Source organism: Giraffa tippelskirchi, chromosome 4 (genome assembly GCF_054371585.1).
Source record: "Giraffa tippelskirchi isolate mGirTip1 chromosome 4, T2T-mGirTip1v1.2.pri, whole genome shotgun sequence".
Taxonomy (NCBI): Eukaryota; Metazoa; Chordata; class Mammalia; order Artiodactyla; family Giraffidae; genus Giraffa; species Giraffa tippelskirchi.
The window spans coordinates 38,647,056-38,661,108 of NC_137278.1; the positions used below are offsets into that span (position 1 = coordinate 38,647,056).

General features: G+C 41.8%; 2 protein-coding genes across 6 annotated transcripts in view; one reads left to right on the forward strand and one right to left on the reverse strand.

Annotated features, from left to right (window-relative positions):
• Window positions 1-262: 262 nt before the first annotated feature.
• PNO1 (partner of NOB1 homolog) lies at window positions 263-9,953 on the reverse strand. 2 transcript variants are annotated; one of them, XM_081595706.1, is made up of 7 exons: window positions 9,678-9,953; window positions 9,301-9,450; window positions 6,884-6,967; window positions 6,635-6,695; window positions 6,277-6,394; window positions 1,712-1,782; window positions 263-816 (listed from the first exon to the last, which is right to left on the reverse strand). In XM_081595706.1, the coding sequence occupies exons 1-7, from the start codon at window positions 9,870-9,872 to the stop codon at window positions 749-751; spliced, it is 747 nt and encodes a 248-aa protein (XP_081451832.1). In that variant the 5' UTR covers window positions 9,873-9,953; the 3' UTR covers window positions 263-748. The 2 variants fall into 2 exon arrangements, with proteins under 2 accessions (XP_081451832.1, XP_081451833.1); XM_081595707.1 differs by lacking the exon at window positions 1,712-1,782.
• Window positions 9,954-10,346: 393 nt separating this feature from the next.
• The window catches only part of DNAAF10 (dynein axonemal assembly factor 10), a 34,555-nt gene continuing 30,848 nt past the window's right edge, over window positions 10,347-14,053 (forward strand). For all 4 annotated transcript variants that reach the window (XR_014083516.1, XM_081595703.1, XM_081595700.1 and 1 more), the window contains exon 1: window positions 10,347-10,591. Coding sequence is in view for 3 of the 4 variants with exons in the window: in XM_081595703.1 (XP_081451829.1) it covers window positions 10,409-10,591 (183 nt within the window). In the remaining variant the exon portion in view is untranslated. The remainder of the gene's footprint in view (window positions 10,592-14,053) is intronic.

Consider the following 14,053-nt stretch of genomic DNA (forward strand, 5'->3'; position numbering starts at 1 on the left):
GGTTCTCACATGTACTTTCTAATTAAAGTTGAAAGTTTTGGTCAAGGGTTGTGGAGATAATATACAAGAGAATACTATCATCACAGTCACTATTTAATGAAGTGAGTTCATTAAAAAAATGTGTAATATGAATCAAAGAACATGTAGGCAAGATGCTTGTTAAAAACAACCTATTACATTTGCAGAATATAGTTTTCTTAGGGGTAAAAATTCTTTTATTACATTTCACCTTACTACTTAGAAGAAATATACCCAATACTGGTAAGGTCTGATTGCTTTTATTGAACACTTATTTTTACAAACTGCAAAAATAGGTACAAAGATTAGTCTTTCTTATTTCAGAGTATATTCAAACTGCTGTTTATGACATGGGTCTGAAATAGTCACACACCACTTACTATTAAGGGTCACAATTCAGAGAGATTTTCTGAGCTAATTCTTTTAATTACAACTGACAGAGAAGAAATGTTTATAAATTTAGAAAACATTATAAATTTATAAATAAAACACTCAGAAAATAAACAATTGTAGCTTAAAATAAGGTTTCCCCCCAAATGAGAGGATTATAAACTACGCAAACCTGCTACATGTGATTTAAAATGGAAACAATGATAAATTATACATAATATGCTAGTATAATAATGGTACCCATGACTGAAAAGTTCTTCATATGGTGTCGGGTGACCATGTGTAGAAGTAAAGTCTTTTTCTCTATAGAGGTCAAAAATGAAAAGTCCTTGCTGTGAAATCAGAATCGGTCTGCTGCTCTGCTAGCCACAGCTCGAATATTGCCATAAACCTTTGATGGAGGATTTCCTGCGGGAGAAAATAAAAACACTCATCTTCACAAATACACGTATATAGATGCTATGTGGACAATAGCCTGCAACACTGCACAGGATATTTTCCCACTGGATCCTCCTTAAATCAACAAAAGAGCCATAAAGGAAACCATATAAATACTCTCCCAAAACTTTTTAAATCCTAAGTGCCAAAGACACCAGGTTGTCAAAGTACTTTGAAAAGCAGCTAGTCAGTCAGACGTGGGCATGCGTACTAAGTCACTTCAGTTGTGTCTGCCTCTGTGACTCCATGGACTGTAGCCCACCAGGCTCCTCTGTCCATGGGCTTCACCAGGCTAGAATACTGGAGTGGGCTACCATGCCCTCCTCCGGGGGATCTTCCAAACCCAGGGACTGAACCCGCATCTCTTACATCTCCTGCATTGGGAGGCAGGTTCTTTACCACTAGCTCCACCTGGGAAGCCCCAAACCTGGACACCAGAGTGAATTCCATGTGTTTTCCCAGCAAGCGCTACAGCCTGCATCTCTGACCACAAGTGACAGTACTTCGTGGTCTGAAGATGGGACCAAGTGGGTAATTTAGATGACTGATGCTAATCAGCAGCTCCCTTTTGGCTGAACCTAAAACACTGCCCCCTGCTACTCTGGAAGGGTTCCCAGAGTGTCTCCTCAGGGGGACACAGTCATGATGTAAGCAACGTGATCCAATAAGCCCTTTCTCTTGGGCTCGCAGATGGAATCCAAGCAAAAATATTCCAGCTTCCTCTCTGGGCCAACACTTGCCAACCCCCAAGAGTTTCTGCCTGCTACTTTTGTCAGCTGGACCCTAAACTGAGATGCAATGTGATCTTAGTTCCTAAATTCTCTATTCCTTCAGAGAAAACAGCAGAGGAAGAGACTGCAGTTACCCAGAATGAGGTTGCATATGGCGGTTCTTGCCATCTTGATGTTTTGAAAAGAACCAAGGATGTGAACTTTCCTGCAAGAGATAAAGTGAGACAGGTTAGCCACAAAAAGCATTTCCTTAACTAAGTCCCATGATCCAGAAACTCTGGAAAGATGACAGATGGATTCCTAAATAAAGGTGGTGGTGATGGTTGCCCAACACTGTAAATATACTACCATCCACTCTGAAAGGAAGGATTTTATAGGAAGTGAATTAAAACCTAAGTTCTTCAAGATTCTTGGTGAATAATGGCTTCCCTCCACTCAGTACTCCACATACACACACTAGGGCTTTATATACATGTTCTCATCATTTAATCCTCACACAAGCTTTATTAGACAGAAGTTATTCCCACATTACAGCTGAGAAAGAAGTTTGTGAGAAATCAAAACACCTGTCCAAGATGACACACTGGCAGAACTGAGATTAGATGCAGATACTGTACTTAATTAAAATATATTTGGATTTCAAATGCAAATATTTCTAAAAATGATCTAAATTGCTTCATCACTGAGGATTATCCAGACCCCTTTTACAGTGTATTCCTTGCTGAATGGCTCCAATTAGACTAATATTATAGCATTTTACTTTTTTGAGCTCATCTTCCAAAATATCAGTAAACTTAGGAAACTGACGCCGAAATCTACAGGGGAAGAACCCTCTCCCAAAGCAGAACCCTCTTCACACCACAGGCTCAGGCATTTCTGAAACTGGAGTAAAACTGAGGCTAAAAACAAGAGAACAAGTTAAAGTCAGTTCAAGATGATCCTCAGGTTTTCTTCCCCACTCTAGGCAACAGGCAACCACCCAACTACCCTTTCTTTTACTGCAGTAAAATTAAGGTGGTAATCTGCTCACTGGAGAAGGCGAAAGACCTGGGGTCTCGGCCAGGGGCACGAGGCACAGCAGAAGTAGGAAGACTGTGACTAGAACAGAGGCAATGTCATGTGAATATCTGCACAGTGCAAGACAACTGGCTTCTGTAACTGGGCTCCAGATGTTTGTCAGCAGAGGGACAGGAGAATACTTCTCAGGGGAAACTGGCCTCAATGGGAAAGACTAAAGATACTGACATCAGGGCTTCCCCAAAGGAACAGCCCGGCAATCACCCAAGTGAAGCCAACAGTCCACCAGTCTCCCCCACCCCCACCCCCAAGCACCCCGAGCCCAGGGTTTCTAGTCTGCTCTTTAGGGTCCCACTTTTACACAGCACGCTCTCACTATAAGGAATCAGAACCCGAGGAAAGCATCTAATACAAAAGAGTAGGCGGCGTGACTAGCAGGCGAAGAAAGCAGTACAGAAACTTCTGCAGGGAGAAAAGAAAAACAAAACTAGTGAGATGAGAAAAGCAGTTTTCACTCACTCATGAATCAAGGACAGGATACTAAGAAAATTGAATACAAAGATTAGAAGATGAAGTTACTAGAAGCAGCTCTGAATGAAAATGATTTACAACAGAGTGGAAGACATCTTCAAAACCAGGTCTCACCAAATGTCCTTCCTATGCTAAGCCAGCTCCAGGACCATCTGTGCCACCAAAACAAAGCAGGACAAAGAATCCAAGAACCGAAGGGCTCAAACACCAAAGACGCCAAGGGGAAATGGTGAAAGAAGCCAGGATGGCAGCTGTGTGCCAGGTAGAAGGGAATAGTGCTTTGGGAACAGAAGCCTCCAGGAGAGACTTCTAAAATGTCTGATATGCCTGAGTCCACCAAGAGGAGATACAAGTATAGCTTTCTAGTCACTGCAATGCTGAGGAAGCACAGAGACACAGTAAGAATTATTTCTTCATGTGACAACAAAGTTGCAAAGGACAGATAAAGTAAACACAGTATACTATCTGGTTCAGCTGTTAATACCCCAGTACCAATTTCATCCTCAGACAATACTGAGCATGAACTGAACAAAACCCACAGGGTACAGGGAGCAGCAAGCCAACAGGACTGCTGAAAGGTTGACTAAGGGTGGAGATGGAGATGGGGGAGTGAAAAAGTACAAGTCTTCCTCTTTCACAGGAGAAAATCAACAGTGAATCTGGGAGAAAAAAAAAATGAAGCTGGTATATAGAGATATTTGGAAATACAGAGATAAATAACATTTAAAATTTAGCTAAAAGAGCTCAATTTGAAGACTTGAAATTCCCTCCCTCAGAGGAGGTGGAAATGGAAATAGAAGACAGTGGCAAGTTTAAGTATGTGTATATGTAACTTTGATAAAAATAAAATTCTGTAAAAGTCAGGCATGAAAGATGAGGAAATAGAGAAGCAAAAACGCATACAGGGTGAGTAGTTTAGCTACTAAAACCAAAGCTTCAGGGCAGTAGTTGGAACGGGATGTGATATAGGTCTCCAGACATAGGCAACATTCTTTCCCATTCGATATACTGAATGTATCTGGAACAAATGGATGTTAGTTTTATATCGTGTTCACATTCTACTCTGCCAGATTTTCAGCAACTCATCAAAAAGAACATTTACGGGTGCATAACAGTCCATCTTATGGCTATATCATAATTAACATGAGTTGCTGAACACATGGATTTCCAATTAGCCTACCTACAGTAAAAACTGCAAGACAGTACATCTCGTTGCTGGTACTTGGCACTGGAAAAAAACCTACTGCTAACCACCAACAAACTGGAGCAACTTGAAACCACACGCTATCTAAAAGAAGTCATGCACTAAAGATTACATACTGTGTATTTTTATCTATGTGAATTTCAAGAAAAGGCAAAACCCTAGTGACAGAAAGGAGATGAGGGACTGCCTGGGAATCGGGAGGGGCTGCAAAGATGCACAGGGAACTTTTGGGGTGACACAGCTGAGTGTGGAGGGATCACAGGACTATATAGAGTATTTGCCAGAATCTCACTGAATTACATACCTAAAACAGGTGACTTTAACCGAATGAAAATCATACTGTAATATAGCTGTTTAAAAAATGACTTGACAGGGAAATTTTAAGCCAAGCCTTAGAAACAATACTTGGTGATGGTTTAGTCTCTTAAGTTGTGTCCGACTCTTGCAACCCCATGGGCTTGCCTGCCCTGCTCCTCTGTCCATGGGATTCTCCAGGCAAGAATACTGAAGTGGGTTGCCATTTCCTTCTCCAGGGAATCTTCCCAGCCCAGGAAGCAAACCCAGGTCTCCTGCATTGCAGGCAAATTCTTTACCGACTAAGTTACGAGGGAAGCTTATACATTTAAAAATTATAAACTTAATATAAGGTACTAACAATAATTAGAATGACAGCAAATCAGTTACATTTTAAAACTTCTAAATCAAAAAACTAAAAGGACTGTATATGATATTTTAAAGTATGGCACACATTTCAAAATTATTGAAATTTCTAGTTCAAGAGAGCTTTTCCCATGACTCTGGAGCCCCATCTCCAGGCTCAAGTCATGAAAGGTCAAACGCTGTAACACACTTACCTTCAGGCAAACAGGGCCACCAATGCAGTGTTAACAGTTTTCTATTTAAGTATAAAAAATAGTCTAAAATTTAGATTTGAAAATAATAGTGAGCCCCTCAGCTCACAGCAAAGATGAGATGACTTTAAACAAAATTATTTCCGGATTTAGTAGCAGGCAGATCCCTCCTCCTCACAGTCAACCGCTTCATCTCCCAGCTTCTCGGCACTGTATCATCTCTGCGCCATCTGCCAGTAACCCCAAGCTGGTAACGGAGCGGCTTCACCCACAGACAGAGAAGGGTAATCCCAGCTTGACTTCCTGCACCCTTATTTTAAGCCCATATCATCTTATTGATGTTCATATATAACTGCTCTGTAGTTTTCCCAACAATGTGCAACACTCATCGTCCCTTTATGAAAGGCCTTTATATAGTCATGCATGCACATGTGTATATATACATTTATGTTTTTATTTTTTTACTGAAGGATAATTGCTTTACAGAATTTTGTTGTTTTCTGTCAAACCTCAACATCCATCAGCCATAGATATACATATATCCCCTCCCTTTTGAACCTCCCTCCCATCTCCCTTCCCACCCCACCCCTCTAGGTTGATACAGAGCCCCTGTTAAAGAGTCTGCTGAGCCGTACAGCAAATTCCCATTGGCTATCTATTTTACATATGGTAATATAAGTTTCCATGTTACTTTTTCCATACATCTCACCCTCTCCTTCCCTCTCTCCATGTCCATAAGCCTATTCTCTTTTTTTAAAGCAAAGACTCATGATGGCATTTAACACACGTACTTCTTGCTCTCCTCTACTGATTAAATAGGCTCCCGTGATACTATTTAAATATATCCCTGTCATGTAATTTAACAGTGATTCTCAACATTTCCTTCAGTGCAAATTAAGAAAAAAGCTATATATAACATCTAAGATTTTTCTCAACTAAATCTGCTCTCAGAGTAGGTAACTGTTCAGCCAAAAGCATATCCTCACAAGGATGTAGGGGTTACATCATGCATAAATACAATCTTAATCACTTCTTGAAACCAGCAAAAGACCAAATGTAAATTATGACAATAGTTTTCTCAAGATCACATACTTACACGTCAGCTAAAACTATCCGCGTCCGGGTCACGTTCTCGATGGTGAATTTGGTTTTTCCTCCTTTGCCAGCAATTCTGCCTATTGCCCTGGACAGGTGGTCTCCCTTTAAAGGTTTAACTAAATGAGAAAAGCAAGACCTCAGGAAGGAAGCCATTCCAGCATTACCCACTTCCACAGGAAGTTTAATCATCAGCCAAATTTCCCTCCTAAAAGACACAAAACATGCATTTTTTAAAAAGCTGCTAAGAATACGGCTCAATTGATGCTACCGGAAAGCTGAGAGTCATGCAGAATATAAAGTCAGCAGTACAAAAGTACCATCCAGGAGTTCATACAAAAAGACCACCATACACTCACCATCTGTAATTTCAAAAGACTCTAGAAAGAGGTCATCCAGTCTAATAAGGGCAAGTGCGTCCTACAATACAGAAATACATACTGTGAAGTGCTTCCATTCAAGTACCTATGTGAGTGAGTGTTAAGCTAACTCATAAATTGTAAAACTAGAACACTCAAATTAAAAAACAAAAAAATGCCCAAATCTATCAAAACATTCACGTGGAGTATTTTCTGAGCCCCCATTTCAGATATCATGAAATCACTCACCTCCACCTGAAACCCAAGAATGAAGGCTTTCACAAAATCAGCTGCTTTTGTCAGAGCACTAACATCTTTGGTTTCTTTACAAGTCTGTTTAAAAAAAAAAAAGGTGCGGTAAGAGGCACAAATTTTAGCTGGAAATGAAAACGGCAACATTCTAGCAAACTACTAGGACTGACCTTTCCCATTATTGTAATTTCCTTCACCACCACCCTTCCCGATATATTCTCTGTGACCCAGTTTCTGGTGAGGTAAGTACTGTGTTTAGTTTTCAAACACTGTCGAAAGACCGACTCACTCCACGGTTGATCTGACTCTGGAGCTACTGGCACGACTCCTCCAGTCACTCCCACTCTGAAGGACGTCCATCCTCAGTTCATTTCCCCCCAGGCTGGTCCTCTTCTCCAGTGCCATCTCCCTGGGAGTCCCGATCTAACCTCCTGACTTCAACCACCATTCCTGTGCTGATGTTTCCTTCCCAACGCAACAACTCTAATGCTAACTACCAAGAATGGTTTAAGCAATGATCCTGCCCTCAAAGATTTTATTTGATAGTCACAGAAATAGGCCCTCTTCATAAAATGCCCACCCCTGTAAATGACATGCACTGCAAAGGTGCTTGACACACTATAGCTCTGATCTTCATGTCAACCTAAATTTAAGCAAGATAAATACTTTCACATTAGAGGAAACTCAGGTACCAAAATGAAAAAGTAAAATCTGAAAACGGATCTGATTCCAAAACCATGACTTCTACTCTCCCACACAGACTCACAATTGAGTTGAGGAAACTGCATATTTGACAGCTTTGAAACCATGTAGGGTTGTGTAACGGCACATTTAAACTATAGATCCCAGTCCCAATTCCATATGTGACCTTAGGCAAGTCTCATGAATGCTCTAAGTCTTAAGTTTTCTCATCTGTAAAAAAATTGGAACAGAAGAGCCTGAGAGGTCCCTACTAGCACTGATGACTTTGCCCAAGATACTCCTTGGCCAGTTTCCTCACATCTATTAGATGGGGTATGTTATCTACCTCACAGGACTGTTCTCTAGACCAAAAGGATGTAATGCCTGCCAAAGCACCACTATGTGTCTGGCACAGAGCAGGATCAAGAAATGTCAGAGGAGTCCAAACTGATGGTGCGGCAATACATAATAAAGAGATTCTGACAACCTCTTTATTAAGCCTTTTATCAATCAGCAAAACGTTAAGTTTAAGCCCTGAAGACTAGACTGAAAAATGGACTGACAGTAAAGGAGAAAGAACTTGAGCTAGACTCTAAAAGATGATGAAATTGAAGTCGGAAGGAAAAGGAAGTAGGGAGGAGAAGGTCTTCACAGAGCAAATCCATCCATAAGGAGGGACAACAAAAATGTTCAAAGTGATGGTAAGAGGACCTACTTCAAAGGCAAATTCAAATACGTTTATCTTTCAGAGATACTGAAGATATCAAGATATCATATCAAGATATCAATAAAAGCAGTGTGGTCTGGGAAAATTGATCTGACTCTGGCAAAGAGGATGGGAAAGCGAAATGAGATTTAAAGAGATGAAAGAAAGCAAACTTATAAGGAAACAAGAAGTTCTGGCAGAAAACCATAAAAACCTAAGGGAAACTGACAGTGAGAACAAAGAAATTCTGTCAAGTTCTTATTTTAAACTTTGCCAACTAGTTAGAACAGTGTCTCTCTGCTTTGCTCCATTATTCTAATCCCTCAACAGAGATAAGTCTATAACAGCCCTGATAATGAATCCTTAAAATGGAAAATATAATTAATTTTGGTCACTGAGTCTGATGCAAAATTGGAACCCACAGGAAAAAAGCCCCAAAGTCTATTAATTTTAATTGTCCACCTCCTAGACTGACATCGTGGAATGAATAAATAAACATTTTTACATAATTTACACTTACTCTCAAAACTTGTTTTTTCCTAAAAAGTGAAAGTGAAGTCGCTCAGTCGTGTCCGACTCTTTGTGACCCCTTGGACTGTAACCCACCCGACTCCTCCATCCATGGGACTTTCCAGGCAAGAATATTGGAGTGGGTTGCCATTTCCTTCTCCAGGAGATCTTCCCAACCCAGGGATTGAACCCAGTTCTCCCGCATTGTAGGCAGACGCTTTACCGTCTGAGCCACTAGGGAAGTCTAATATAGTACCTGTACTGCAGCAAGTACTTCGGCTGCTCATTTACATACTTCTGTTTACGATAACCTCTTTATTAACCCTTTCATCAATCAACACAGAACACTATTAAAAATGTGCTGAGATGCAGCTAGTATTTTAGTATAATTTCAGATCAAACTGGAAGAAACTCATTCAACAAGATAAGTCCCATTAAGAATTCCTAGAAAGTCTGCTCTTTCTTCCTAGGACAGAAAAACCCCAGCATAAGTTAAAGTGGTTAATATTCTCCTTACTCTGATTTCAACATTCCTCGATTTCAAGTTAAAGCGTATCTGAAGTCCCAAATGCTCCACAATAGGAGTAAATATCTTCAGCCAGTTCTCTTTTAATGGCGTGTATCTGTGAGCTGGGACTGGAATTCTTCTGGTTTCTTCTTTCCCACTCTATGACAAAAGAAAACACAACTCAGCAGTGGTCTAAAGGAATGAGAGTGAAGTTGTAAAACGACAACTGATCCTCAAAAAGCCTCCTTTAATTGGACAGATTAAACACCAGGAGAGTCGCCTCTCTGAGCTTCACTCCAGAAGAAGCGTCAACATCACCCAGAGGCCACCAGCCCGACCGGTCTCTGGCTCCAGCCCCGTTCGTGTTCCTCGGTCCCCGCCAGTACCAGGAACCCGTCCCCGGAGAGGGGCGGGAAGACGGGCCTCTTTGCGGGTCGGGCCTCCTCGGTGTCCATGCAGGTCGCGTCGCCTCCCTCCTCCGGCGTGGACGGCTGCTCGGCCTGCCGTTTCTTCGCCCGCCGGCCACCTTTGCGGGTGACCTGGCTGAAGCCGTCCTCGGCCAACGGGCTCTGGACCTCCATCACGCTCTCAACTCTTCAGGACCTCCAGCCCCAACCTCAGTTTCCAGCTCCAACACGTGCGGGGCTGTACCGCGCAGGCGCGCCTCGCAGGCCCCCAACCTCCGCCAACCAGCCCCAGGGCTCCGCCCACTTTCCTAAGACGTCCCATGCGGGGGACCTAAAGCTGGAGTTTGTGCGTGTTTGTTGGGGCGGGGGAAGGGCTGTCCTAAAATATGCCTGGTTCTTGGGTTCGCCCTCTGCTTCCACCTCTCTCAGTCAGCACGCTTTATAACCCATAATCTGTATCTGTACGAAAGGCACTAGGTAAATCCATAAACAAATCTGTGTTGTTGGGGAACGAAACTCTTGTGTGCCTGCACTAGAGCATCCGGCATTATCTGAGAAACCTAAAAGTACTTGTTAGGCTTCTAGGGGCGTCTACGGCAAGCGGGAGGGACAAACTATCCTTAACGTTTGGACTCTGGTTTCCAGGTTAGTTTCGTTAGGGTTTGTGGGCTGTGTCCCGCTCGGCGGAGGCGAAATCTCTCAGCTTGACCATGTCGGCCTTCGAGAAGCCTCAGATCATCTCCCACATCCAGAAGGGCCTCAATTACACGGTGTTTGACTGTAAGTGGATGCCCTGCAGCGCCAAATTTGTGACCATGGGCAACTTCGCACGGGGCACCGGCGTCATTCAGCTGTACGAGATCCAGCAAGGGGACCTAAAGCTGCTGCGGGAGGTGGGTGCCGGGTCGAGACCTCCCAGTTCCAAGATCTGGGACTGCTGCTGGAGGGGAGTGCGGATCCTGGGGGCGGGAGTTCTGCGTTCCTTATTGTCAAAGCCTTTGTCCAGCGTCCGCCCAAAGCGCTGCTGAAGCTGCGCGAGAGTAGCGAAGCTGACCTCAGATTGAGGAACACTTCGGACGTAAAACGCTTCGGTTCGAGACCTGAATTCTCATCGGGCTAATTCATTCGTGCTTTGCTGGTCCCTTCCTCCAGCCATCCCCATCCCTCTCCCAGTCCAGTGCGAGGTCCCTGGAGGTGACGTTATGACTTCACATTTAAATTCGAGGCGTTTCTGGGCAGTGCGCAGTTGCTTGTGGAGAGTCTTTTAATAGGTACAAGATAGTAAAATACTTGGTCATACAAGCAGAGCCAAAGCAGGCACTAGGATGCCTGCTATGTAATTGGAGGAGACAATCCAAAACAATTCTTCTTTCAACAAGTGTCAATTGATTGTCTGGTATTCTCCCGCTAGTAAATGACTATGTCCCTGATTATTATGGAGTTGTTTTTTTCTAGTGGGAGAGAGAATCAATTAAATAATCAAACCAACAATACATAAAACACAAACTGAGATGAATTCTCTAATGTAAACGCACATGGTTCTATGAGAGTAAAAACAAAACCAGAAAACCACATTTGCATTGAGGAAAAGCTAACTAGGTCAAATTAGGAGTTGAGATTTCCAAGAGGAAACAGCTCAGCAATGAGGGAGAGAGAGTATCTGCTTTTGAAACAAAACAGCAGAGAGGAGGCCTTGCAAATGCTGCAGATCATTTAAAAGATTTATGCCTGTTTTTGTAAGAAAAATGGGACATCAATGAAGGGCTTTACGCAGAGTGTGGCAAGGTTAGGTTTACAAGTTTTGTAAAGATTACACTAATGGAAGAATTGGAGAATGACGATACTAACATTTTTATATCTGTTTATCAGTTTTTAAATGCCTTTATTTGGGTTGCCTAGAAAAAAAAAAAGATCAGTTATACTCAGATGTTAGCATTGTCATAGACTACGGGGAAGTTTGTTAACTCCAGGGACCAAAAACTATGGAGAGAATCTGCTTGGAGGAGTTAGGGCCTCAACTGATAGGCAAAGGATGCATACACTTTCTCTAGGAAAGCTTAGATTAGAAAGTATGTAAGGCCTCATCCCATTTTAAATTTATATGAATGCCACTTTTCTTGTTCAGATTGTCTCTGCTAGCCAGGCACTCTGCTCCTAAACGTGGCTTGTTCTTTCCTACCTTTCCTTATGTTTTTCATCACTTAGCCTCCAGTCACCTGTTGCTATTCCAAGATCCAGTTCAGATTATTTGACTATTGACATCTCATTCCTGATCCCCACATAAAGTAACTTTTCTTCATTGCTTTCCTATGGTACTTATTATCTGGGCTAGAAATATATCCTTCTGTCCTATGTATCTCTAATTAGATTGTAAACTCCCAGAGAGTAAGGACAGTTCTTTCTTGAGTGTGGTATAAAAGGAGCAGCCACTCAATAAATGACTTGTTAAAAGAATGAGTGAATTTATGTCTGTAAAAGGATATAACTTGGAACATTTAAATATTGATTTATTAATCATTAATTGATTGAGGCCAGGAGTTTGAACATGTAGGAAACATTGAAATTTGGAGAAAGAAAATGGTGAACTATTAGGAATAAATACTAGTCAAAACTCAACCAGAGAGCGTCTACAGATTTGTAACATTTTTTTAGTAAGGGTTTATGACTTGTGTACATTTCGTGAATACACTTGTTCTGTAAAGAGAAATAGTGTTCTTTGTCTCTTCTAGAGTTCTGGAAGATTGTAGCAGTATTTTTTTTTTTGAATAATTTTGCTTTTTAGCTAAAGTAATGTATGTTCATGATAGAATATACCAAAAATATAGATAGGGAAAAGAAGTAAATTGATGTCATCCACCTCAACACTAGGAGTATCCACTTTTTTGTATTTTCACCTGTATCCTTTGACTCTTCTCTTCTTCTACCATAAATTTTCTATTGAGAACTTCAGGGTACTATGATAAAGAAGGACCGAAGATATTTGCAAGATGAGTCCTTCCTCCTAAACAGCCTACTGCCTAAAGTGAGGGTAAAACAAATGCACAAACAGATTTGAGAGCTTACATTGTGTTTGGCTGTGATGATGCTGTGGAAAAGAATATAGGTTAAGAACAGTCCCAGTGATTCTCAGCTCTTACTGTGCACCAGGAGCATCTGAATGTGTATCGTTCCTGTTGTTTTGTGTGTACTTGTGTGTACATGTTTTAAAATATTCATGCTTTGGTTCCACCCCTGAAAACTGATGCACTGGGACTCTTTCTTGCCTCTAGACTAGTTTGAGTCCCAGACATCAGTATTTTTTAAACTTCCACCAGATGATTGTAATGAGTAGTAGGGTTGACTGTCTTCACTGTTTAGTCACTAAGTTGTGTCTTACTCTTTTGCGACTCCATGAACTACAGCCTGACAGGCTCCTTCTGTCCATGGGGTTTCCCAGGCAAGAATACTGGAGTGGATTGCCATTTCCTCCTCCAGGGGGTCTTCCTCACCCAGGGATCGAACCCAAGTCTCCTGCATTGGCAGGTGGGTTCTTTACCACTGAGCCACTTAGGTACCTTTGGAGCTCCCCAAATGCATTTTCCTTTCTTTTCCCTCTTTTTCCCTCTTCTAGAGCTAAGTAAGTTTCTAGCTATCATTGTGCTAGTTGAATTATTGGTTAAAAAATGAGGAAACATAAAATATTAGGAAACTTGATTTTATCCTTGTAGAACTACCTCAAGCCTTGTGCTCCAGAGTCCATGGGTGTAGGATAAAAAGGAAGGAAGAAAATGAGTCTTTGTTGTTGCCTCCTTACTACTAATCAGATAGATAAGGAATGAAGGCAGGGTCTTCATATACAATTGAGTAGTTTGTTAAATTGCTCACAGCTATCTGGCCAAGGGTTCAAGTGAAGGGTGAAATCCATCTCTCTCCAGCATTTCTCCTCTTGTGTGAGACTTCCATCAGCCTGTAGAGGGCGCCTTCCACCCCCATCCCCCTCCACCCGCCAACTTGGCCCAAAGGACTAGGGGTGGCCCTGAAAAGTGCCACAGTTGGGGATGTTTACACTTTAAAAATTAGTAATAATCTAATAAAGTTCTGCTTTCTTAGCCCCTGTGCCACTGAATTCACTGCTTGTTAACATGTGGTTGACTAAACCTTTTAATGTTAATTAAGTAGTGCCAGGATGTGGAGGAGGAAATACTGACAAGCTGTACTAGACCCACCCACAGATAGAACAAAAATAGCTCTGCTGGGAATTATCGATCATGGGCTTCCTTAATCACCCGTTAACAGAGCAAAGAGAACCAACAACTAGGGGTCAAATATGTCTGTCATCAACGGTCATTTTCAGTATCATAGCAAAAGTTAATATA